Genomic DNA, 25,882 nt, shown 5'->3' with positions numbered 1-25,882 from the left:
TCAGCAGGAGACTTTCAACGACCTGTGGAGTCCATGCCAAGTCGAGTTGCTGCCCTGTACTGGGCAAAAGGAGGTTGGTAGATTCAGGGGAGGGGACCAAACATCGAAGCCATCGGTTCCACAAAATAGGGAAGGATGAGGAAGAAAGTCGGCTGTGCCCTTTCAAAGGAACCATCCCAGCATTTCCCTGAAGCGATTTAGGGAAATCACGGAAAAGCGAAATCAGAATGGCCAGACGCATGTTTGAACAGTCGTCCTCCCGAATGCGAGTACATTGTGCTAACCGCTGCCCCAGCTCGCTCGATACAAAACGAGGTCTGACACAGTAGTAGGAGATATACCACGACTTTAGTCCCCTTAATTTGATGGTCTTACTGACATTAACTGTTAACACGGTGAAACGTCACGGGTTTACGCTTCATTTAACTGACTGATTAATTTCTACATGTTTAATAATTCATTTTACGCTGAGAGCGTCCATTCAATGTTTCGTCTAGCTGATTAACCTCTGGATTCAAGAATGCTTCCGTGTATATTTTTTATTCTATTGGTGTCACACCTCCTCTCTCATCCTTTGATCCCATGATGTATATGGATGGATAAACGTAATTATGTATGCAATATATAATAATCTGGGTTAGTCAAAGATGGTAGCAGTAGGGTAGTTTAGCACCAACATAACAACGCGAGCAGATTCGGCAGAGAGTTCGTGATTCCAAAGATAATGGGGATGAGCAGGGCAGAGTTTGTGAGGTTGGTTCTCACTGAGGTCCTACCCCTACCACCTGTTTTTTTGAACGGTTGGCGATTGCTCCTGGAACTCGCCATGTTAGGACACTCTGGGGCCGCCGATTGAACGAGACGGACGCAGGGGTGCGGCGCTCGTCATTGATGGTGAGAAAAAGTTATTCATAATGTAGGTTTTTTTTGGGTTAACATTGATTATGAAGTATGTTCGGGTGTGAATTAATACCGGGAAACGTTCACCGATATTTTATTTGTAGAATTTTTTCAGATTAATGTGTTTCAACTAGCGGACTTAGGCGCGAGGTGATTGAGGACATGAACCAACGGTTCTTGTTCTTAGATCAATAGCGGATAGGTTCATTAATGTTTCATTTGTTGCATAGTTTCGTTCTGGATATAAGCAATATAAATTTTTCATGATTCAGCGGTTTATTTGCTCGTTTCTTTATTGTCGAACTTGACCACATGTTGCCAGCGTTCATAACGGTAGTTATTGGATTTGCCATTCGTTAATCATAGTATGAATAATGTGGAGTCATGAAGCCTGGGCTGGTTTGCTCACGTTGCATTGCGGTTGCATAATACGCGGTTTCAACATTAACTTACCCGCATGGTACTGCATGTGGAGTAACACAAGTAATGTTTGAGAGAGTGAAAGATAATATCCTTCCCTACTCCGCGCGTTAAATAGGTGTGACAATAACTAAATGGTGTTAAGAGACAACCATTCAGTAACATTCATTTTCACCCGTTTTAATCATTAGTAGATGTAACTGGCGACGAAGTGTTGTCTACGTTTCCGGTATGACGAGATGCAAGAGATAGTGAATAGATTTCATGTATGTCATAAGGAGTAATAGTTTCCTTAAATGTTTTGTCACAGAGAGTAACAGTTTTCTTAAATAGTATCGAGATAAATCGGAATGATAACTGAAATTCTCTCTTAGCGTTATCCTTCATCCATACCACTGAGATAATGACTATTTTCTATGAATTTTCAATCCAGGCATATCCATTGTATGCATTATGCACTTCATGCGACTAACTGAATTCATAGTATCAGAAAAAGAAAGTCTTACCGTCCCCAATGTGCTCGTATTGTTCCATGGCCATTCACCGATGTTGCGTTATCCATTGCTTCATTTTTAAGTTAGAATACTACCTTTTCTAGCGGGTTTGATTAGCCATATCTCAATTTATCTGGCCTAATTGAAAGAATTAGACACATGGTGGTGGAAATGGGAACCGGGGAGCACTGCATCCGCTTATATTAAAGGGAGATACTTCTTACATGAAAATTAATCAGCTTAACAAACAAGGGGTAGACTTTCAACGGTTGTTAAGATACGGCTTCAGCTGTCAAACTGCACCTTTCCTACCACAAGGTGACCGTTCAGTACTTTATGCGCACTCTACAGAGCCAGACTGTTGTGCTGCCGCAGGCCACAACCGCAGCAGGGACGTGCTGATGCTGCACGCGGGCCAGGGCGGCGTGTCCGGAGTGGTGTCCATGGCGGCCGCCCCTCACGACTACTCACCACCCCTGGCGGTGGCTGCCGGTGCGTCGGCGGGTGCGCTGCTCGGGTTCGTCTGTCGCCCCTGGGACCGCACTGCCATCGAGGACACGGTCAGTCTCTCACAGTACCCTGACAGAGGTGGCGCACTCCTGCAAGTGTACCAAGAGTACCGGCACTCATAAAGTACAATAAAATTACAAGCTGCGATGATGAATCCTGATAATACTGTTAGTCCTCCACTTATTAATCTTCAAAGCAACACACTTCACCCAACAGTGGGCGACTTGTAGGCCACCTCTATTGTAGAAGTGTACGTTTTTACTTTTCGGACTATGTCACACCTCCAGAATAGCCTTGTCATCATTATGCAGGTACCTGCCACACACTGGTTTCTTCGTCCAAAGATAGAGGAAGATATCACCGGATGCAGTGTCAGTAGTACACTGTGAGTGAGACAAAATTTGACAGAACAAGAAGCGGCATGTGTGGTTGTATACTGATCAGACTGAGCTGGGGCATTGTTATAGAGCAGGGGTTCCCAACAAAATTTTCTCGAGGACCCCCTCATCGAGCATGATTGGTACCTTGTCATAGCACAGTATCAAGTACCTAAAAAAGCCAAATTAAGAGTCTTTTTATACGTTTTCTATTTTTAGTACTTGGAAAAAACATTGACATATTCATTATTGAAAACATATTGAGCTTAAAACTTTTTCAATTTAGCCATCATTGTTATTGTTAAGTTTTTGATTATTGCTCAAAGTTTTTGTCTTCAAATATGGGTGTTTAGTATAACAAAATTCTTAAAAAAATAAAAATTGAGTATGAACTGAAAATGAGTCTTTCAAGTGTGCTACACTTGAGATTGCATTCAGTAGACATTTATGAAAAATAAGAAAACACTGATTTCATACAAGGTATTATTTATTTAAAAAATACAGTTACAAAAGAGTACTCCATCAGTATACAGTTAGTTTTAATTTTCAGTTCTTAATGAGGTGAGTTCAATCTGACCTTTGAGTCCATTATTTCTGAAATATTAGGTTCCAAACTTAAAACTTTCACTCTGAAATCCGACCGCATGTCGAACCGATTCCTATAATTGTTTTTCATGAAACACATGGAAGACAATGCTTGCTGACACCGATTTGTGGTTGCGAATGGTAGGAACTTTTTCATTGCCTTATCTCCAAGTTTCTTGTAGTCCTTGCGTGCTGATGCCCAGAAGTCTGTAATTTTATCACCGATGAAAATTTTTGTCATCGTACCACAGCTGAACAGATCCACAAGTTGATCTTGCTCTTCTTCAGTGAGGCCTTGGATTTTGTCTATTTCCTCACAGCTGAAGGGATTTCGAATCCATCTGTCGTCAGGTTCAGGCTGCGTAGATGCTCGGCTGCATTGATCTTGATCTGCTCAAGCAAACTCTTCTCTGATGACTCCAAGAATTGTTTTAAAGTAGAAAAGTTAATTAGTAACTCGTAAAGCTCTGCTCATGCAAGAAGCGGCCAAAACAAAAAAATCTGTATCGTACAAAATATATTTAATACATTTTTTATTCTAATAGCATCTTGCGGACCCCTCTGGCATAGCTCGCGGAATAATGTAGAGTGAAAACACCGTCTTGAACAGCTTCTCGTGATGCTCCTTGCTGACAGCCTCTCCACTCAATAAAGAGATTTAGGTAGTATGCTCCTGTGACAGTTCGTGCCTTAGAAAAACACAGTCCAGTGCCTCATAAAAACAGAGTCCAGTCACATTAAGTCACATTAATGTGACCATCGCCTATGTTCGATGTCAACGTGCAGCAACCACTCACAGACGACAGGCGGCAGTACCAGCGGTGGAGGATATATAAATCTTGTTGGGGGATGCAGAATACAATGCAGTAGCTCTCATAATTTGAAAACAGAGATAATTTATCTGAGGTCCAATAAGGCATGATCATAAGCTTTCGGGTCAAGGCTGGCAGCATTTCTGAAAAGGCTAACTTTGTAAACTGTTCATTTTCCGCCATGGTTAAAGTACCGGGTGATCAAGAAGTCAGTATAAATTTGAAAACTGAATAAATCAGGGAATAATGTAGATATAGAGGTACAAATTGACACACATGCTTGTAATGACATGGGGTTTTATTCGAACCAAAAAAATACAAACGTTCAAAAAATGTTCGACAGATGGCGCTTCATCTGATCAGAATAGCAATAATTAGCATAACAAAGTAAGACAAAGTAAAGATGATGTTCTTTACAGGAAATGCTCAATATGTCCACCATCATTCCTCAACAATAGCTGTAGTCGAGGAATAATGTTGTGAACAGCATTGTAAAGTATGTCCGGAGTTATGGTGAGGCATTGGCGTCGGATGTTGTCTTTCAGCATCCTTAGAGATGTCGGTTGATCACGATGCAATTGCGACTTCAGGTAACCCTGAAGCCAATAATCGCACGGACTGAGGTCTGGGGAGCTGGAGGGCCAAGCATGACGAAAGTGGTGGATGAACACACGCTCATCACCAAACGACGCGCGCAAGAGATCTTTCACGCGTCTAGCAATATGGGATGGAGCGCCATCCTGCATAAACATCGTACGTTCCAGCAGATGCATGTCAAGCAGTCTGGGGATGATGCGATTCCGTAACGTATCGGCGTACCTATTACCCGTCACGGTAGCAGTTTTTGCTGTCCAGCGCCGTCTGTCGGACATTTTGTGAACATTGTTTTTTTTTTGTTCTAATAAAACCTCATGTCATTCCAAGCATGTGTGTCAATTTTTACCTCTCTATCTACATTATTACGTGGTTTATTAAGTTTTCAAATTTATACTGACTTTTTGATCACCCGGCATATCATGCATGGCGAAATGGCAGTATCTGAAACTGGCACCGAGGCAACTATGGTACATCTGCACCCATAGATAGGAGGGCTGAACGACGTCTGTGGAGACGTGTACTGCCGAAAAAATGTGCAGTTGGTGAGCAACTGACTGTCCAAATGAACCAAGAGGCAACCAACAGTGTCTCTTTAACGACCGGTCAGCGAACGTTGCTGCATATGGACCTCTGCAGCAGGCACCAGGTTCATGCACCCATGATGACTGCCATTCTTCGGCGACGGAGGCTGGAATTTGCACGCCAATGCCGCAACTGGGCATCCACTGAGCGGCAACAGTTGGTCTTTTCAGACGATCGCGTATTAAGCTCCATCAGACACACGGCCGTTAGCGTGCACAGTCCTGCGACAGTCGTCAGAAGGGACGCAGCATTATGGTCTAGAGAATGTTTTCGTGGCATTCCCTGAGTGATATTGTCATTCTGCAAGACACAGTGGATCAACAGAAGTATTTGCCTATCCTCTGAGACAATGTCCAACCCTACATGCAGTTTGTTTCTTCCTCGGCACAATGGTTAAAAAACTGGTTCAAATGGCTATGAGCACTATGGGACTTAACTTCTGAGGTCATCTAAGTTCTAGGGAACATAGAACTACTCAAACCTAACTAACCTAAGGACATCACACACATCCATGCACGAGGCAGGATTCGAACCTGCGACCGTAGCGGTAGCGCAGTTCCAGACTGTAGCGCCTAGTTCCGCTCGGCCACCCCGGCGGCCTCGGCACAATGGCATCTGCCACCAGGACAATACAATGTGTCACACAGTTCCGGTGTGCATGCAGCGTGGGAAGAGCAGCCGCATGGGTTTAGCATAGCCACCTGGCCACCAGACTCCCTAGATTTAAACCCAGTTGAGAATCGGTGCGATCACATCGATCGGGCTGTTCGCGCCATGAATCCTCAGTCGAGAAACCCAGCGCAGCTGACCACAGTCATAGAGTCAGAATGGCTCCACATCACTGTCGGTAACTTCGAGAACGTCACTGACTCTCTTCCTGCACGTCCATGCTGCAAACGTCGGTTGATCGGGCTTCTGACAGGTGGTCACATTAGTGGAACTGGACCGTGTATGATATGTTAGAACCACAGTCCAAAAACACTCAGCCTAGTCTTCCCCAGTTATGGAAGCATTTTAGCCTTTTTCAACGGACGCGAATCCACATGTTTACACTAACTGCTTTTCTGTTTTATCTCGGATTACAGTGGCACATTCGGCATTTGTCCATATTGGCAGCTAATAAATCATCTGAAATGACCTTACACAGTTCCGTTGTTTCCACTGATACCTCGGGTCGGCAACCTTTTGGAACGCATTGCAAGACTCCTTCATACACCAAATCTCCGTACATCTTTCTCAAAGTAGCCACGAGTCTGTAGAAGGTCACACAGGAGATGTACAGCCAAACTCATTTTTCCTTTTCACCCAAGATTACAACCGAAAAAGTAAACCGCGCTTGGATTACCTCCAGTTCTGCGCAGTGTTCTCGTCAGTATCGCCGCTCGTAGCAGATGTTATAAAGCATTGGTAAAGTTTGGAGCTGTAAAAACTCTGATTATGTCGCTCTTATTAGATGTGCGGGTAGAAAATGTATATTAAATAATAGTCCGAGACGCCATTACAGTGCATTTATTTATAAACACCCTGAACTAATACACAATTACCGAGACTGACACATTTAATTTCATAGAATAATCAAAACCAAAAGCACAACTGATACGAGGTTCACACTGACTGACTTGCTGAACACCAGCAAGAATCAATAACAAACTTCGTTCGACATAGGAAGTATTTGCATTTGGTATGTACCATATTCACCATCATCTGTTTCTCATTGCAATTAGTTTCTACTGCACAGTGCAACAGTAATAAAGAAGCTTTAATAAAGCTTAGACATCTCCTAGCAGATATTGTGATAAAAGTGCCTTCTATTAATTAATTGGTAGAGAAACAAAACTCGTTTTGAGCCTAAATCTCGGATGGTCCCTGCCATCTAGGATTGCTTCGGTAGATACACTCTAAGGCGTTTTTCGGTTCCTCATCCCACCAGCGTACCTAGTGTGAGTCCAAAAAGTATTCGTCTACTTGAATATTTAAAAAAAAGCATGTCAGTGGCACATGAAAAGAAGCAAATAACTAATCTGAAAAGCCAGTCGCGTAGAGAGTACCTCAGTAAATTATTTTTACTGAAAAACGAGGAACATATACATTCAAAGCCATTAAAATGTTAACAAAATGAAGGGGTCGGAGAGATATAGTCATAAGCCACATCGAACTAGTTTTGAGATACAGCGAGTTTAAAGTTCCACGGAGGTCTGAAAATGTTTAATAGAAAATAGAAACTTTATTTCTACTGCAAACACTTGCTTAATATTTGCAAAGCATGTTGTTAAATAGTCAATTCTCTGCATGCTATAAAATATTAATTTTAGAATGATTCTAATTAAGATGTAGTCAATGGTGGCTTATGACTATATCTCCCAAAAAATTGTTTAAAACATAAAGTATTAATTTGTTAGGATTTATTTTAACTACTCTTACACAGCAAGCAGAATATATAATTTTTACACATTAATATATACATATCAGGTATCTGAGATGTATAAATTACTTTTTCATTGATACAGTTACATCAAGGAAGTTCCTCTACCTCATCATTGTACACGTTATTTCCAGTACATGACCGAAAGAAATCTTGATTTGCTGCAGGTATGTATGGCATAAGAGACAGTACATCATCAATTTTTTTCTGGTTAATTGGTAGTGGCTTTCTGTACTTTATTTGCAGCTGATATGGATTTGGTTCGACTAGCCTTCCTTTCTTTTTGACACGAATATCCACTGACGTGAAAGCTCCTATGTCTGAATAAGAGTGCTTTACACTTAACTTGAAGGGATCTTCAGACTCAAACTTAAATTGAGTAGCTTCACTGAAATAGAGGGGATCTCCAGACGTGGATTCTGTACGTTTTGAGATCAATGCTTCCAGGCTTTCCAAACTTCTGAAGTCTTTTCTTTCCATTTTAGTTACAATGAAATGTTTCGGACTCGCAGATTTTATTACTTCTGCCCATTCATCTGGAGTGTACACTATTGGTCATCTGTTTCTTGCATACCGTTCAATGCGACCAAAATCACGATCGCAAGGTAGCATGGTGTGACCTACCACAGGGAAGTAATGCTGGACAGAATCAAATCTTTTGGTAGCAACAAGGGACCTTTCCAAAGTAATAATAGTCCAGTTCTTTGCCTGACCCTTGCAGTTGTCTGTGATTATGTGGAGATGTTTTGTCTGAGGATTTGTTATCTCCAAGTACTTCAATAAGCAGCTCCCAACCTCATCTGAACCCCGTCCTCCATCTTACTCGCTCCATAGAAACATATAACCCTTATTTGATCCACAGTCATGGATACCACAGTTGTATGTCCATATTTTCCTCTTGTAAAATGCTGGACCAACTGTTAGTTTAGGTGTGGGGAACGTTTGCTGCATATCCATTGCTATCACATGATGCTCTTTCGAATTTTCTTTAGCCCGAGCAGTTAAACACGCAATCATATTTTGTCCTCTGTCAGCCTTTTTGAGATGCAGTTCATATTGTTGTTTCTTTTCTGTGACTTCTTCTGCACATAATTGTGGGTTATTTATTGCAATTAGAAATCCATCACATTTTGAGCAGATGTCACTTTTTGGTAGTTTGAAGCCTATGTTAAATTAAGATACGAAAATTTCTCTAAATTTACTTTCAGATACTGCAGGAACCTGCTTTTCCTTGCAGTATTCTGAGTATTTATCTCGAAATAAGGAAGCAGTTGTGGGATCACAATCCAAATACACTCTATTGGGGTTCTGTTGCCTACTGTAATGACTGTTATATTTCGGTATGGCGTTGAAAAATTCTCTAACACTTTGTACAGCTTCGTCTTGAAATTTATGTGGGTAGTTTCCATGTTTTCCTGAAAGAAAAAAAAGGATGAGCTTATATTCTCTGACTAATAGAAATATTTGTATAGTAGTCAATTTGAGTACATCCCTAACTTATAGCACAGAGTAACATACAAACCTCTTCCATCTTCTTTTGGCACTGCAAATCCCTGCTTCATTTGATGTTGCAAATTCGTCACTCTTCGTGCATGTATCTGTAAGCCATGAACCCTTAGGAAAGCTTCCTTGCAGATCATTACTTGTATTCTGCATACCCTCACATTATAAGAAAATGTAACATCCCTGGATGATATTTTCTTGGAAGTCTTTTTTGGATAGCTTTGAAAGAAATTATGACAAATGTAACAAAATGAAATAAATGTACAAAATATTAAACCATTTTTATTTAAATAGTGAAGAAACCTCCACTTTTTCGGTTCCATTTTCATACAGCTCATCAGCTAAGTATTCTGGGCATTAAAGTTTCCTATGTCCCAAAATGAATGAAAAATGTTTTCTTCCTCACCAAGCAGTTTTGTGAAGCATTTATTTAAACAAGTACAGGGACTTCCTATAGTAGCAGCCTGAACAGTCTCGTGGGTTTTTAGAGACTTATACTGCTGACCAGCATTTCGTCGACGTTTTGCTTTATTTTTCTTCCACTGATCAATATTTCGCTTTCTTTTCCGTGGAGGCTTTGGTTTTTCGGATGATTCTTCATTTATTCTACTTATTTCAAGCTATAATATGAAGAGCAAAATAGTCTAAGAATTTCCGTGAGATATAGTCATAAGCCACACAAAACATAAAATTTCGCTAAAACCACATTAATGAGAAAATATTTTTTACACATCTTTTACCTTTGAAACTACATTATTGCACCATTAAGCAGTAATATAAATGTGCCCATCAAGTTTCATCATTAACACACAGGATGGCTGTCAAATGCGTTGGCAATGAGAGAAACAAAGTCACAAGCCACAGGAAATTAATCACCAGAAATAAACCGTTTTATATACTTACCGAAACATCATCTGAGCTGGAACTGCTGGTCGATGGATGCCAAGATTCATCACTGTCAGGATCCAAAGGGTCAAGCTCTTCACTTCCACTACTGTCTGTGTCAAATACGCGTTGAAGACCCGAAGACGCTTCAGACGTCCCTGACCCACCTGCCATTTTGCCGTGGCTTGTGACTATGTATCTTCTGAAACTATCACCAGATGGCACAGCATAGAACTGCACTCTATCATAGCCTGCCATCTGTTGCAGTAACAGGGAACTTTTTCAACACATTGTGAAGAAGACATTGTTAAGAATGCCGCAACATGGAAAACTCAATTTCGTGAAAGTTGTGGCTTTTGACTATATCTCTCCGAGCCCTTCAAATATGTCATACAAAAGCTATTTCATAAACTATTCATACACCACATGAATACGCCTAAAATTCGCACCCAGGGACTAAACTTCAATTCTGACCCAAAACACACTCTAGCCTCAACCGTCCGCACCCACAGTCTGCAATTTGTTGTCGTTTTGAGCGGCGACTTGGAAATGCAGTTTGCAACAAGGGCCGTAAGGGTAGTGAGACGATCCTAACTTAAACGAAACCTATTCTACGCTTGCAGAATCAGTGTAGATCCTCTTCCGAGATTGCTAAAGTAGTCGGGAGACATAGATCAACGCTTCAGTCGACCACAGATTGTTTCTGCGTAATCAAAACATTGAGTAACCAGCCACGAGCCGCCCTCGCTCATTGACCTATGCAGACTTGTGGTTCATCGTGAGGGAAATAAAGAAAAATACTAAAATCAGTGCTCCTCATTTGGGTGGGGAGCTAGAGTCGAGGAACAAATAGTTATGTGCCAAAACAGTCAACAATACCTGCTAGAAGTTCGGATATATTGGCCGGGTAGCTGGCAAGAAATTTTGGGTTATTGGGTTAGTGCACAGAATTGGAATAAACGTTTTCACTTGGTCCAGGAGCACGCTTTCAAGAGAGGAGACTGCAGGAATAGCTTTAAATTTCCTGATTAAAGTAAATATCCAGGTCGGATGGCAGGTGAATGCTGTGGCATAAACAACATGGACATGATGCGGCAAAACCTTTGCCCATTGGAAAACACAGTGAGAGTTCTCTGATGTGTGCTATACGAGTGCTGCAGGTGTTGGAAAACTTCATTTTAGAGAGTGTACAATGGGTCATGAAATATAGAGGGTGTAAATTTTAAGTTGACAAACCTGAGTAACTCGAAAAATAATCTCCACAGGAAAAATGTGTAGAATCCAAAATTGATTATTTTCGAGGGGACATCTGACAGTGCTAAAATTAGCCCCTCGACCCAAGCCCCCTGGGGTGGGGAGGGAGGCAACTTTAAAATTTCAAATAGGAACCCCAATTTTTTATTGCAGAATCAGATTCTACATAAATTACGTAAATTTTGTCTTAAACATTTGTTTTGATTCTTGATAGTTGGCGCTGTAATTCAAGAAAATCCATGTTCTCATTTTTGCATGGAAAATGATTACTGATAAATAAAAAAGACTAAAACTCTCCCACTATCCTAATAGGGTGAGATTTGAGGGAAATGAATTAGAGTTTTACAAATGTTGACCCAAATATTAATTTTTTCCACAGATTCGAATAAGTTTTGTTTGTTTCGTGGTCAACATTTGTAAAACTCTAATTCCTCTCTCTCAAATCCCACCCTCTGGGGATACAGGGAGAGTTTTAGTTTTAGCGGATCAGAATTTATGAAGTAAATAAGTTTTTTTTTTTTTATCCGTAACCATTTCCCATGCAAAAATGAGAACATGTATTTTCTTGAATTACAGCGCCAACTGCCAGGAATCAAAACAAATGTTTAAGACAAAATGTAAATAGTTTTTTATGTAGAATCTGATTCTGCAAAAAAATGGGGTTCCCATTTGAAATTTTAAAATTGTCTCCCGCCCCACCCCCAGGGGGTTCGGGTGGCAGGCTAATTTTAGTACCAGCAGATGTCCCCCTTGAAAATAATCAACTTAAGATTCTACACATTTTTTCGTGTGAAGCTTATTTTTCGAGTTATTCTGGTTTGTCAACTTAAAATTTACACCCTGTATATTAACATCTCAAAGAAAAATCTAAAAGATAACGCCGAAAAATTAGGTCTCTGGTGAAATTGCATCTGACCGGCTGGAAATACGACAATCTGCCTCCTGTACAATACACCGAAACTACTCAACACCCCACCTTATATATTAATTCCATTAACATCCATGGAAAGAGATGGAAGGGAACGTCATAAAAAGACAAATTATCTAACAAAAAGGTCTTAAAACAAACTCTTTAAGATGAATGAGACAAATTTCCAACCTCTATGGCAGCGAACTTAAAAGGACCAAGCAGTAATAGGTGCAGAGGGAAAATACCATTAAATATTATTTTTTAAAATTTAAACAATGTCTTCATGCCTTAAAAGTCAAAAAACGTGAGTGGACGAATACTTTGTGAATTAGCTTTTGTATGACATTTTCTGTTTTGTTAACCTTGTTATCGCTCGGAACTGTCGTATTATTTAAGTGGTGCTCTGATATGGCTATTATTATTTACATTTTATGGCCTTCATTGGATCACTCTAGACAACTTTATACAAAGAATTTTTCAGTTACCTGTCAGCCCAGTAGTTCTTCATTCTCTCGAACCTCATCCTTCTTTCTTCACCGGAAATCATCCTTCCTATTGTCTGTTTGTTGATTCTCGTTTGCAGTCTGGTTTGTTTGTCTGTGAGTTTCCTGATTTTGTCAGTTTTGTTTCTTAGGTCTTCCACTGCAATCTGTAGCTCATCCATATCGTCCTTGATTTCTGTAATCGACTTAATGTTGCACTTAATATTCCACAATTTTTCTATTATTCTCCTGATGATCCTGTTCTCTTGAGTTCTGATTAGATGTCCGAAAAATGAAATGCGTTTCTTCCTGATTGTACTCATTACCGGTTCTATTTCCTTGTAGATGTTTCATTTGTAGCTACTCTCCAGTGTCCATCTTTCTGGTATGATTAGTTGATGCATGTTCTGATGATTCTTTTCTCTATTAAGAGTATTTTGTCTATTTGTGCAGTGTTAGTTGTTTTGAAGATGGTTTCACATGCGTATGTCAATTCTGGTTGAGTGACTGTTTTGGAGTGTTTTAATTTTGTTGCTATTGACAGGCTCTTTTTGTTGTAGGTGTTCTTGGTGATATATTGTGCTCTAGTCAATTTGTTTATTCTGTTATGCCATGTTGGCTTTTCATTGAGGTTAAATGTTACGATTTCTCCCAGATATTTAAATTTTTCTTCAGTTTTCATTTCTTTGTTTCCTATGGCAATTTTGTTTACGAGTGGTGGTCAGTTAACATGATGACTGTTGTTTCAAAGTATATTCCAAGACCAATTTTCTGTGCTGTTACCTGTAGTGAGTTAACTTGTTGTTTGCTTGCCTAAAAACTGTTGGACAAGAGAGCAACGTCACCAGCAAATCCTAGACAATTTAAACTTATGTTGTCTTTGAGTCTTCCAATTTGGATGTTCTTTGGGTTAATCTCTTACCAATCCGCCATTATGTGTTCTAAAGCACATTGAACAACCAGGGTGCCAAGCAATCTGATATACCTATAATATAGAGTCAACATCTATAAGTAGTTCACTAACTTTACCTCTAATACCTCTTATGTTTTGATGAAATGTGCTAATTCTTTCACTCCTTGGATAGGAGACCTTCTTTGAAGGTTGTTCCAATGTTAGAGAGACCTCTTTTAAACAGGTATATCTATCAGCTGACTTCAGTCTAAAAAAAGGTGCAGCTCTAACACCAGAGTAGCTATCTTTTCCAGATTACCACCTACATCATACTCACCATCCCTATCAAGACTATTCTCAGCTCCACCCAAAATTACCTCATTCGTAAAATTCCTGCATAACTCCCCTAAGTTGACAGTCACTTGAGCCAACCCTGCACTAGGCTTCACAATGCTGGTGACCTGGTACTCGCTCCCCAACACTTTCTGCAACTGCTGGTCTATACCTCTGCCATGTAAACTATCCAATAGCAGAACCTTCTTCAATTTGAAACTGCAACTGTCTTAGGGCTCTAAACTACTAAGGTCTGCTGCATGTTTCCTACACATGCAGCTACAAGAGGCTCCTCTCACTAAACTCCAACAACTGGTCAAATCTATTGGTGATAAGCAAAGTATAACTGTCTGAAAATCTTCTCCTCCTAGCAGCCTTCTTACCAGTGGCCAGTTCCCATTCCCCAGCGCCCTCCTCTCCCATCTAATTCCGTCTCTACGTTTTGTAACTGCACCTGAAGTGCACAGATCTTATGTTCCTGCTCCCGTATTAACTTATTTCTGCTAAAAATTCTGCATTTCCAGGAGAGGAACTCGCTATGATGCCCACTGTCTTCCCCACTGCTTTCCCACCAATGAAGATACTTTGAACAAATCTTACACCGTAACCCCCTACTCACAAACCTACAATAAAGCCCACACTTCTCACTCAAGATAAAATGTTGACAATTACTGAAAAAACTAAACATCTACATCACATTTCAGTTACTACTGTAGAACGATTTAGAGAACTAACAATAGTGATCTCGAATTTCGCACAAACAAAATTGACAATTGGTGCCACAGCTGAGTGTTAACTTAGTTTGTGCGAATATTAATTCTATTCAGACTACTAAAACAACATCTAGTACCGATATCAGAAAAACTTCACACAGTTACTTGTCTAAGCCAAAAAATTTAAGAGTCCACTGGAACACTCAACGAAACTAATCCCAGAGAGCGAAAGTTTTTACTGGAACACTTCACTAAATCAATACTTCATAGCAAATTGGGGGAAGTAGTAGTCCATCGATGCCGTGAAAATGATGCCGTTGCCATCTAGCGATGAATAGCGGAACTTCTTGGATCCATAGTTCTGTCCAGCATGACTTCCTTTCATATACCGACAATAGGCAGAACGTGTTCGGCGCAGCGCGCTCTGTGTACCTGTGCATCTGCGTATTCAGATATTTTGTGTTTGGACACATTCAAATTCGAGTCTGGTAAACGAATCTTCAGTGGCTAGAAAGAGATTTAGGGCCTTTAAAGCTCATAAAGATTTGGGTTCAATGTTCTCGAATGGGATTCAGAAATAACAATTTGTCAAATGGTTCAAATGGCTCTGAGGACTATGCGACTTAACTTCTGAGGTCATCAGTCGCCTAGAACTTAGAACTAATAAACCTAACTAACCTAAGGACATCACACACATCCATGCCCGAGGCAGGATTCGAACCTGCGACCGTAGCGGTCGCTCGGCTCCAGACTGTAGCGCCTAGAACCGCACGGCCACTCCGGCCGGCAACAATTTGTCCATGTTATTTGGACTGTTCAGAGATCTTTTGCGGATGAATACAGAAGATTTCGCAATGCTTCTATAGGTGGTTGAGGAACTAATTTAGCAATAGGATGGCAGTTTTAGATTGCTAATTTCTTCTTCCCTCGGATTAGAAGTTGCAATTCGCATTCGTAATTCACTGTAGATTTTTCAAACAATAAGCTGTGAATTACCCAACTTTGATGGCCAGTAATGAAAAGATATCATCAGGCTGTGATGTGAGACAATTTGAAAAAAAAAATCATATATTTGAACTAATTTCTTCCTTGCGATCGTTGGAGAACAGTTGCACAGCGATAAAAAAGCGAATCCAAAATACCTGGTGTTTTATTTATTTTTTTATTTTTTTTCTGCTTCAAGTTAGACATTTTCCGAAAAACTGCTTCAGCAACTTAACCAACTTTGCTTTGTTTTCATACAGTAAATTCTTTCAGCAGCTCAACAGGTGACTCAACTTTCAGCTTTCTATTTTACTTCGATCAAACCTAGATGTAGCTACAGTTCTTTACATGGCACAGCAAAGGGGTGTGTCATCAAGAGTCCACAACAAAGAATTGTGACAAAGAGTCTCAACAATGCATCAGCATGTGTTAAATTTCACATGAGGAGTCCTGTAACATGAGCTAAACATGTAGATCATGTATGTTTTTACTCTTTTTTCCTTTGTGACGTATTAGCCAGCCTTCGGTACATACTGAATCACACACACATACATGCCCCACGATTCTCATACAATACGTTATAAACATACATTCAATATGAGACACATAAGATTCACATCTCCAAAAAACATTCCTGGCGACTGCTGCTTGCATAGCTTAAGATATATGACAGTGGCTATGTTCAGTTACTTGGCGTTGTTCTCTGGATTTCATTCATAACTCTACACAATGGCCCGCAAATAAAGTATATACTATATGGTACACATGCAAATTTGGGTCATGTCGCTAGTACAGCTCCAAACAGAGACATAACTGATTTGTGAAGACATATAATGGTTGATTTGCATGAAAGCATAATTACGATATCTTAATCGGTTTGGGAAATACCGAAGGTGAACAGCTGAGCTGAGTCATCCCATGCACACCATCTGATCGAAACTATGCAGACACCTGTTAGTGGACATTAGTATGACATGTGTCTACTCTTCACTTTTATGACGGCTTAAACTCTGCCTTAGATACTTTCAGTGAGGCGTCTGAATGTCCGTGGAGGAAAGGCAACTCATCCTTCCTCAAAAGTCGAAACCAGAGAAGGTAGTTATGTTAGACGCTAGGGTCTGGAGTTAAGTCGACTTTCTAAGTAGTCCCAAAGTGATCCACTGGGTTCAGGTCGAGACTCTGTGCAGGCCAGTCCGTTTCAAGATTGTTACTGTCCACAAACCATTGGTCACTCATGCTGCTATATGACGGTGTGCATTGCCATACTGATACAAACAATAATCGTGCTGAAACTGTTACTCTGCTGCACAGAGTACACAATGCTGCAGGATTTTATCATATCCTTGCGCATTTAATGTTTCCTTAAGTGCAATAACGGGTCAATATCCCAACCAAGAAAAACATCCCCATATCATTACACCAGATCCTCCATACTTCAAAGCTGACACTACACATGATGATAGGCGACATTCTCTAGACATGCGCCAAACCTAAACCCTTCCATTGGATGGCCACAAGATATATATTGGTTCAACATTCCAAATCACTCGTCTCCAGTCATCCACTGCCGAGTGACGTCGCCCTTTCGACCACCTCAACTGTCGCTTAACAAAGACTACAGAGATACACTATGCAATCAAAAGTATCCGGACACCTGGCTGAAAATGACTTACAAGTTCTTGGCGCCCTCCATCGGTAATACTGGAATTCAATATGGTGTTGGACCACCTTTAGCTCTGATGACACCTTCCACTCTCGTAGGCGTACGTTCAGTCAGGTGCTGGAAGGTTGCTTGGGGAATGACATCCCATTCTTCACGGAGTGCTGCACTGAGAAGAGGTATCGATGTCGGTCAGTGAAGCCTGGCACGAAGTCGGCGTTCCAAAATACCCCAAAAGGTGTTCTATAGGATTCTGGTCAGGTCTCTGTGCAGGCCAGTCCATTACAGGGATTTTATTGTCGTGTAACCACTCCGCCATAGGCCGTGCATTATGAACAGGTGTTCGATCGTGTTGAAAGATGCAGTCGCCATCCCTGAATTGTTCTTCACCAGTGGGAAACAAGCAAGTGCTTCAAACATCAATGTAGGTCTGTACTGTGATACTGCCACACAAAAAATCAAGGGGTGCAAGCTCCCTCCATGAAAAAGACGACCACATCATAACACCACCTCCTCCGAATTTTACTATTGGCACTACACACGTTGGCCGATGATGCTCACCGAGGATTCGCCATATTCACACACTGCCATCGGATCGCAACATTGTGTACCGTGATTCGTCACTCCACACAACGTTTCTCCACTGTCCACTCGTTCAATTTTTACGCTCCTTACACCAAGCGAGGCCTCTTTTGGCATTTACCGGCTTGATGTGTGGCTTATGAGTAGCCACTCGACCAAGAAATCCAAGTTTTCTCACCTCCCGCCTAAGTGTCATAGTACTTGCAGTGGATCCTGATGCAATTTGGAATTCCTGTGTGATGGTTTGGATAGATGTCTGTCTATTACACATTGCGACCAGCATCAACTGTCAGTCAACAGACGAGGTCAGCCTGTACGCTTTTGTGCTGTATGTGTCCCTTCATGTTTCCACTTTAGTATCACATCGGAAACAGGGGACCTAGGGATGATTAGGAGCGTGGAAATCTCGCGTACAGACGTATGACACAAGTGACACCCAATCACCTGATCACGTTCCAAGTCCGTGAGCTCCGCAGAGCGCCCCATTCTGCTCTCCCACGATGTCTAAAGACTACTGAGGCCACTGATATGGAGTACGTGGCAGTGGGTGTCAGCAGAATGCACTTAATATGAAAAACAGGGGTGTCTGGATACTTTTGATCACATAGTGTATCTGGCTTATTAGAAATTATTCGTCCATTGAATCCCATTCTTCTTAACTCCGTATGCAGAGTCGTTGTGCTAGCTGGACTGCTCGTAGTACTTTGGAACTGACGAGTTATTCCTTCCACTGATTTCATTACAATTTTTACAACCACCACCCGCACTACTCGACGATCTTTGTCCCTCAGTACATGAAGTCTGTCTGGTATTGCTTTAGCTGTGAATGTAACTTTGCTTTTCCTTTAACAAGCTCGTCACAAACAAGCAAATTGGGCAGCTTTAGGAGGATTAAAATGTCTCTGATGGATAACAAGCCCACGTTCAAAGTTACTGAGCTCTCCTGAGCGACTCATTTTCTTGTTACTGCTTCTGTACCGACAGCACAATACTCCCCGTCTTCCTTTATGCTGGTGGTTCTACCTCTCATGACATCTGGTGAACAATTCCACAGTACGCTGGTTCCTTTGAAAGGGCACGGTCGACATCCTTCCCCGTCCGTCCCTAATCCGATGAGACCGATGACCTCGCTGTCTGGTCTCTTCCCCCAAACAACCAAACCAAACCAAACCACAGTACATAAGGGTATGAGACATACTTTGGATCAGATGTAGTTTGTAGAACAGGAGTGGACACCTGAGGGTCTCTTATCGTAATTTACTCCATTGCTTGAATAGTTCAGCACTACTCCTTGCATTCTGTACTAGATGCCGTTGTCTTGTCCGACCACTGCGGGTGAGCCGCCTCGCCGTGTGCTGTGCAGACGTGCAGCCTGCCGGCGCACCTGGTGGGCGGCGTGCTGGGCCCGGTGTTGGTACCGCTGCTGGTGCCAGACGCTGCCGTCCGCCGCCAGCTGAATGGCGCCCTGCCAGTGCTGCGCGGGATGGCCGCCCAGATCGGTGGAGTGCTCGTCCTCACCGCCGCCGCCTTCTTCGGGGCGCTCGTCATCTGCGTCCTCATAAAGGTAGCGCCAGCAAGCGGGCGGCGTTTCCACCTCTCCATCTAAAGCAAGGGTGTCAAATGCTTCAAATGGCTCTGAGCACTATGGGACTTAACTTCTGAGGTCATCAGTCCCCTGGAACTTAGAACTAGTTAAACCTAACTAACCTAAGAACACCACACACCTCCATGCCCGAGGCAGGATTCAAACCTGCGACCGTAGCGGTCGCGCGGTTCCAGACTATAGCGCCTAGAACCGCTCGGCCACTTCGGCCGGCGCAGGGGTGTCCAACCTGCGGCCTGTGGACTGCATGCGGCCTAAAGCAAGTATCAATATGGCCCAACAAATGTATGTTTCTCTCAGCGGTTATTGTTGGTGTTAAGAACATTATGTGCGGCCCTCAAATGCTCCTCTTCTTCCATTGTGGCTCATGTAAGCTAAATGGTTGGACACCCCTGATCTACAGGCAACTTATCCCTGTCACTTACACAGTAATGTACGGGGGAGGGGGGTGGCGTTCAGTAAGTAACACAACACTTTTTTTCTCGGCCAATTTCGGTTGAAAAAATGCGAAACTGTTGTGGGATATGGGGCAATATTGCCACTTTGGCCGGTACAGTTTCATAAAGTTCAGGTGGGCGGCGGCCCTATTTGTGGTCTTCAAAATGGCGACTGCAACGGAGGTGCACTCTGTGGTGGTCAATTCACCCTAATCAGCCAATTGCTGTTGAGCGGGAGGGCCGGACCACATAAGCAACATCCACAGTTTATAACAACAAAACTTTATTAAACTTTTTTTGGCAAAATAAAATTTTATCTTTAAAATTTTTGTGATAACGTAAGTTAGCAAAAATCCTTACAAGCACGGGCAACTGTCCTATTCAAACATTAATCTTTAAACAAGCATTAAGTGACTCGTGAGTTAATTAAATTCTGTATACAGTAAAGCTCCCTAAAGGAGATTACAGTAATGAGACAAACCTTAACCAATAATGGATATCACAAAATTTTTTAACACAAAATAAAATACAAACAGATACGCCCCTTCGTGACACGTTTTCAAAACAGGTGATGTTGTTTAAACGGTGCTTGAGAATTTAAATAACTACTGGAATGATTGTTATATATTGTACTGTAAATGACTTAGTCGATAGTTAGGGAACATAGGGTTGAATGTAAAACATGTGGGGAACCCCGCAGATATGGAAGTAGCCTGACGGAGTGGTGAAGGTGTGGTTGGCGTGCAAAAGTCGTCCTTTGTGACGGATAAGGAGTCTGGATTGAGCACTGTTGTCGTTAACATCTCGCTAGCAGCAGCGTATCATTGTGGCTCATATTCTTGGAGTTTTTAGGCCAGAAGAGCTTAAGAGTAGTATTTATGGGCCTCGGAAGCTGTATTTGGTGATAATATTGTCATAGCATGATTTTTAGCCCTATAAAAATATAATTCCGACGCCAAGAAGATCAGTAATAGGGCGAGGCCAACAGTACTGCCATGACTGCATCGGGACCAAGTTAACAGCCACTGAAGATTACGTCACCAGTACCACCAGTCTTCCAGTCAGTTGTTTGTATTTGGTACGGGCTAATTCAAGTAGCAGAAGAGGGGCCCACTGGACCCAGACCAGAGGCGGCTAGACCCAGAACCCACAGCAAGTGGGCGAGCTGGACAGGGTGCCTCACACAGTACACTATAACATACTGAAAAAAATGTCTTAGAGCCTGTGCTCCTATACAATTTCAGAGAAAGGGGGGGAGGAGAAAACGCCAAACATTAATTCCTCAAACGTAAAATAACTACGATGTATAAAATGATAGCCTATTTCACGAACATTGAAATAAAATGGTCAAGGGTGAATCAATAACTAATGCCCTTGACGCAACCTTAAAGGACGAGGGCGAATAGCATAATACCAAGTCAGCTTAGAAATTTAAACTACACTAGTAGGTTAACATATTCTCACTGAAACTGGGGAGCACATTTAAATTACCCCTTAACAGGATACTGATAAACTTAAATAGTCAAGTAAGGCTACCATTTCACTGTTTACGAGTGAACAAGTAATGCAATTAGATAACACAGAACCTACAGATTCCATGTTAAGCCTGTGCTTTGAACCAACTGTAACAACGTCCACACAGCTCACTGTACCAGGAAAAATATTACAGCTTCACCATACTGGCTTATGCCGTCCGTCACTCCGAACAGCAATAGTACCAATTAATATACCTCGCTACCTTGAACTGTATCACATCACAAAATCCAGATAGACCTTAAACGAAACACTATAACACGTGTTTACTTAAAGAGCACTAAATAGAGGGGACGTTTTAGTTGACAAGACAACAGTTTCCGGTCATGGTACCGATACTTGGGAAGCAAGGATCAGTAAAATATGCGCACCAAATACATGACAAGCAATTCTCACCAAATATTTTATGAAATCCTTTACAGATCCAAATCAGGGCCGCACGACTCGATTCGGGTAATGTGGCCGAGTCCAGTTCCCACACTGCAAGCCAAGTTCGGTCTTGCAAACGTGTCGAACACACCACAGCCTCTGCGTCGTGCCCCGGCCTGCTCAACCACGCTCGCCTTCTGTTCTCACGCGCCGCGTGGCTCTCCGGCTGTCCCCTCTCTAGCGCCAAACGCCCGTCGAGGCCAAAAGCCACTTCAAACGGCTGAGCCCCAAAGATCACACCATGCTGACTCAATCAATCAATCGATACGAGCCGGCACGGCTCACACTCCAAGCAGAGATGTCACTGAGGTCCTTTTGGCGGAAAACTGCAGCATCACAAACATTCAGAGTCACTTGCAGAATGTCTATGGGGAAATATCAGTGAACAAAAGCGTGGTGAGTCGTCGGGCGAGGCGTCTCTCGTCATCGCAACAAGGTCGCTCAAGCCTGTCCGATCTTCCGTGTGCCGGCCGGCCGCACACATCTGTGGTTCCTGCAATGTTGAAACGTGTGGACACTCTCATTCGAGGTGATCAACGGATCACAATCAAAGACCTCGCTCCTCAAGTGGACATCTCTATTGACACTGCTGACATATTCGTCTATCAGTCGGGGTGCTCAAAAGTGTGTGCCCGCTTGGTTCCTCGCCGCTTAACGGAAGACCGTAAAGAGCAACGATGCCCCACCTGTATGGAATTGGTTGTGTGTTACAGGGTCGATCGTGGTAACGTCGTGTCCAACATCGTCACAGGCGATGAAATATGGGTCTATCACTTCAACAAAATGGCAATACATAGAGTGACGCCACACGATCATTCCTTAGAAGGAAAAGTTCAAAGACACACTCTCGGCAGCTAAAATCATTGCGACAGTCTTCTGGGACTCTGAAGGGTTGTTTGATGTCCTGCCTCATGGTGCAACTCTGAAGTGATACCCTCAGTAAATTAAAGAAAGAACTTCAGCGTGTTCATCGGCATAAAAATGCAGACGAACTTCTCTTTCTCCAAGACAACACATGACCTCACACAAATCTGCACATCCGAGTGGCCCTGACGAAACTTCAATGGACTGTTCATCCTCATCAACCCTAGAGCCCAGAACTCGCACCTACCCACTTCTGTTTGTTCGCTTGTAACGGTAACACCGCTTATCTTAAACAACAATCGATGGCAACGTTAACCTCTGTGAGGAACATTTATAAGAAAGTTGACCGTGAGATAACCTATTGGAAACAGAACAATCAAACTGGGATTCGTTTCCAAAACATTCCAGCAGAGTATAATAACAGTAAAGACGTGGGTCAGGAATAGACATTCTCCCAGCACAAAAACAAATTGTAACATTACATATTATAGTTCAATTCTTTTATCTTGGCGGCTCGCGCATGCCCGCCCAGACGCGGGAGATTGCTGCGTTGCCAGTTGCACACGACGCACGCGCCAATAGAAGCAGCGCCATAGAATAGCATAGTTCGCAAGCTTACGTGTAGGGGGGAGCGCGCAGTTCATGAAGTAAAGCCACCACGGCCGCATTAACCCTTTCGCTGCTACAAAGACGTGCTCCCTGCATTCCGCACTGTGCGCGACTTTGTCACTGCACTGCTCGCCTGTGCAGACACATGTTCCGACTGCTTTGACACTCTTATCAATCGATTCCACAAAAACTATTTGGCCCAAAAATTAGATTTTTACACATATTCTTGACTGATAACTTCCCCCCATAAATGACTTAATTTTGTTTCGATGTTCAACGCAGTTATTATGCAGCATTAAATATTGTAAAGCATTGCACGAAATTTTGAAGAGTTTGCAGAGGTAAAAGTCCATAGAGTATACTTTCCGTATGGTCGATTTTAGTTGCCACAATGTTGAGAATGAAATGTGGACAAGATACCTAAATTTCATATAAAATTTACTGTATAACAATAGCTCATTTAAGTACCACATAGGTGTCGTATGTAATATTGAGAAATATTCCGTCTTTCGCGACTGTAACAAAAGTTTTATTTACACTGAGCACGTTTGGCTTTACTTTAAAGCACTTCAATCAATCAAAAGGAAGTAGAGAAAATACATTAAACAGAACTGTGGGCTTACAGAAACATTAGGACTTGAATATACCGTCTATCAGTGACGTGCTCTGAGCTGTGTCAAATATAATTTTTGTGTGTGGCACACACAAACATCATTTATTTGCTAAAACACTGATCTGCCAACACAAACGTTGAATATTGTGTTACCGCAGCACAAAACTACGAAAGGTGACTTGGCAATGGAGGAGACAAAATACTGTCCACTGAAGATGCTTCAAAAGAGAGAAACGCGTCTGGTCTAAATAAGTCGCTTATTACAGTTGCAGAAGAGGAATATATTTCAGTACCATTGGTAAAACTGCGACTGTGAAACAAAAACGAGAAAGAGAACATGAGTACCATCGTGTATGTGCCATACCTTTCATTGATTGAAGTGCTTTAAAATAAAGCCAAATAAATAAAACTTTTATTACGGTCGCGAAAGACGGAGTATTTCTCAATATTACATACGACACCTATGTGGTACTTAAATTAAATAAGATATTGTTATACAGTAAATTTCATATGAAATTTAGGTATCTTGTCCACATTTCATTCTCAACATTGTGGCAACTAAAATCGACCATACGGAAAGTATACGCTATGTCCTTCTACCTCTGCAAACTCTTCAAAATTTCGTGCAATGGTTTACTACATTTAATGCTGCATAATAACTGCGTTGAACATCGACACAAAATTAAGTCATTTATGGGAGGAAGGTATGAGTCAAGAAGACGTGTAAAAATCCAATTTTTGGCCAAATAGTTTTTGTGAAAGCGAATGATAAGTGTGTAAAAGCAGTGGGAACACCATGTGTCTGCACAGGCGAGCAGTGCAGTGATGACAAAATTGCGCACAGTGCGGAATGCGGGGAGCACATGTCCGCAGCAGCGAAAAGGTTAATGAAGAGACAAAGCACTAGAAATTTCAAAAAATTACATTCAAACGAATAAAATTCGTGAAGTAAGACACTTCGATATTGTTTTTAAATAATGAAAATATTAAGCACCACATAAGGTTCAAACTCATAACCTTTCGCGTAGCAGTGCAACACCTCAATCGTTACGCTAACGCTCCTCGTCTGACTACAAAACGCCATTAGGACTATAACACGTCACGCAAAATACTGACAAACACTGATGGTATGATTATGAATTACTCACGCCTCGTCGAAGTGCAATAGGAAATAAACAATTACCGCTGTTCTTTATTGCGAAAAAGCGGTTCATGAGAATGATACAATCACCTTTCCTTGCTATCGCCTGAATTAGGAGTCTTATTGCTTGTTTGGTTTAATTAATTAATAGAATATGAAGCAATTGGTATAAAGAATGCTTTTTCCAAACTTTCTATAAAAGAATGTCCGGTATCAAGACATTGCTTTTGTTCTATTACTTTATTTATCACTGAACGTTTCTAAAACTGAAGACACTCGTCCATTCTCTGCACTGCAATCGAGATGTGGCAACATCGTTCTCTGTTCATTGGCTGACTGTGTTTTGTGGCGTCAGATGCGCAGAACGAACCTAAACTCTGCCGCCAACATAAATGACACGCACTTTAGGGTTCGATTCTTACTACCGTCACCTGTCCAATTTGTGTATCACTATTTTGTTCAGTTTCAGAAAAACAAACGAAGAACACGTTTGGCGACACCGTCTGTAGCGGGCCGCTTGAGTTTGTGCGCATTGGCCTGTTGGCTAACTTCAATGACAGTTAACTCGTAAACGGCGCAATCCATCGAATTTTTTTCTTTACAATTATTTCCCAGCACAACCTACCCTGCAGTATCCTTAAAAGTTCTTAAGAGTGGTTCTGACCACCCTGTATAATTAGCAAGCTCAACAAATAATGTACCATGAACTTATTACAACCACATTTTAATCCTTTTCTCCTTCACCCTTCCAGTTCT

The 25,882-nt window shown here is 41.8% G+C and overlaps 1 protein-coding gene across 1 annotated transcript in view; it reads left to right on the top strand.

Annotated features, from left to right (window-relative positions):
- Positions 1–25,882, top strand: part of LOC124712352 (putative ammonium transporter sll0108) — a 99,954-nt gene that overhangs the window by 62,912 nt on the left and 11,160 nt on the right. The window contains exons 6-7 of the mRNA XM_047242646.1: positions 2,190–2,374; positions 19,261–19,461. Of these exons, the coding sequence (XP_047098602.1) occupies positions 2,190–2,374; positions 19,261–19,461 (386 nt within the window). The remainder of the gene's footprint in view (positions 1–2,189; positions 2,375–19,260; positions 19,462–25,882) is intronic.

This window comes from Schistocerca piceifrons, chromosome 8, assembly GCF_021461385.2.
Source record: "Schistocerca piceifrons isolate TAMUIC-IGC-003096 chromosome 8, iqSchPice1.1, whole genome shotgun sequence".
Classification (NCBI taxonomy): domain Eukaryota; kingdom Metazoa; phylum Arthropoda; class Insecta; order Orthoptera; family Acrididae; genus Schistocerca; species Schistocerca piceifrons.
The sequence above is the reverse complement of the archived record's forward strand: the minus strand, read 5'-3'. Positions and strand labels throughout refer to the sequence as shown.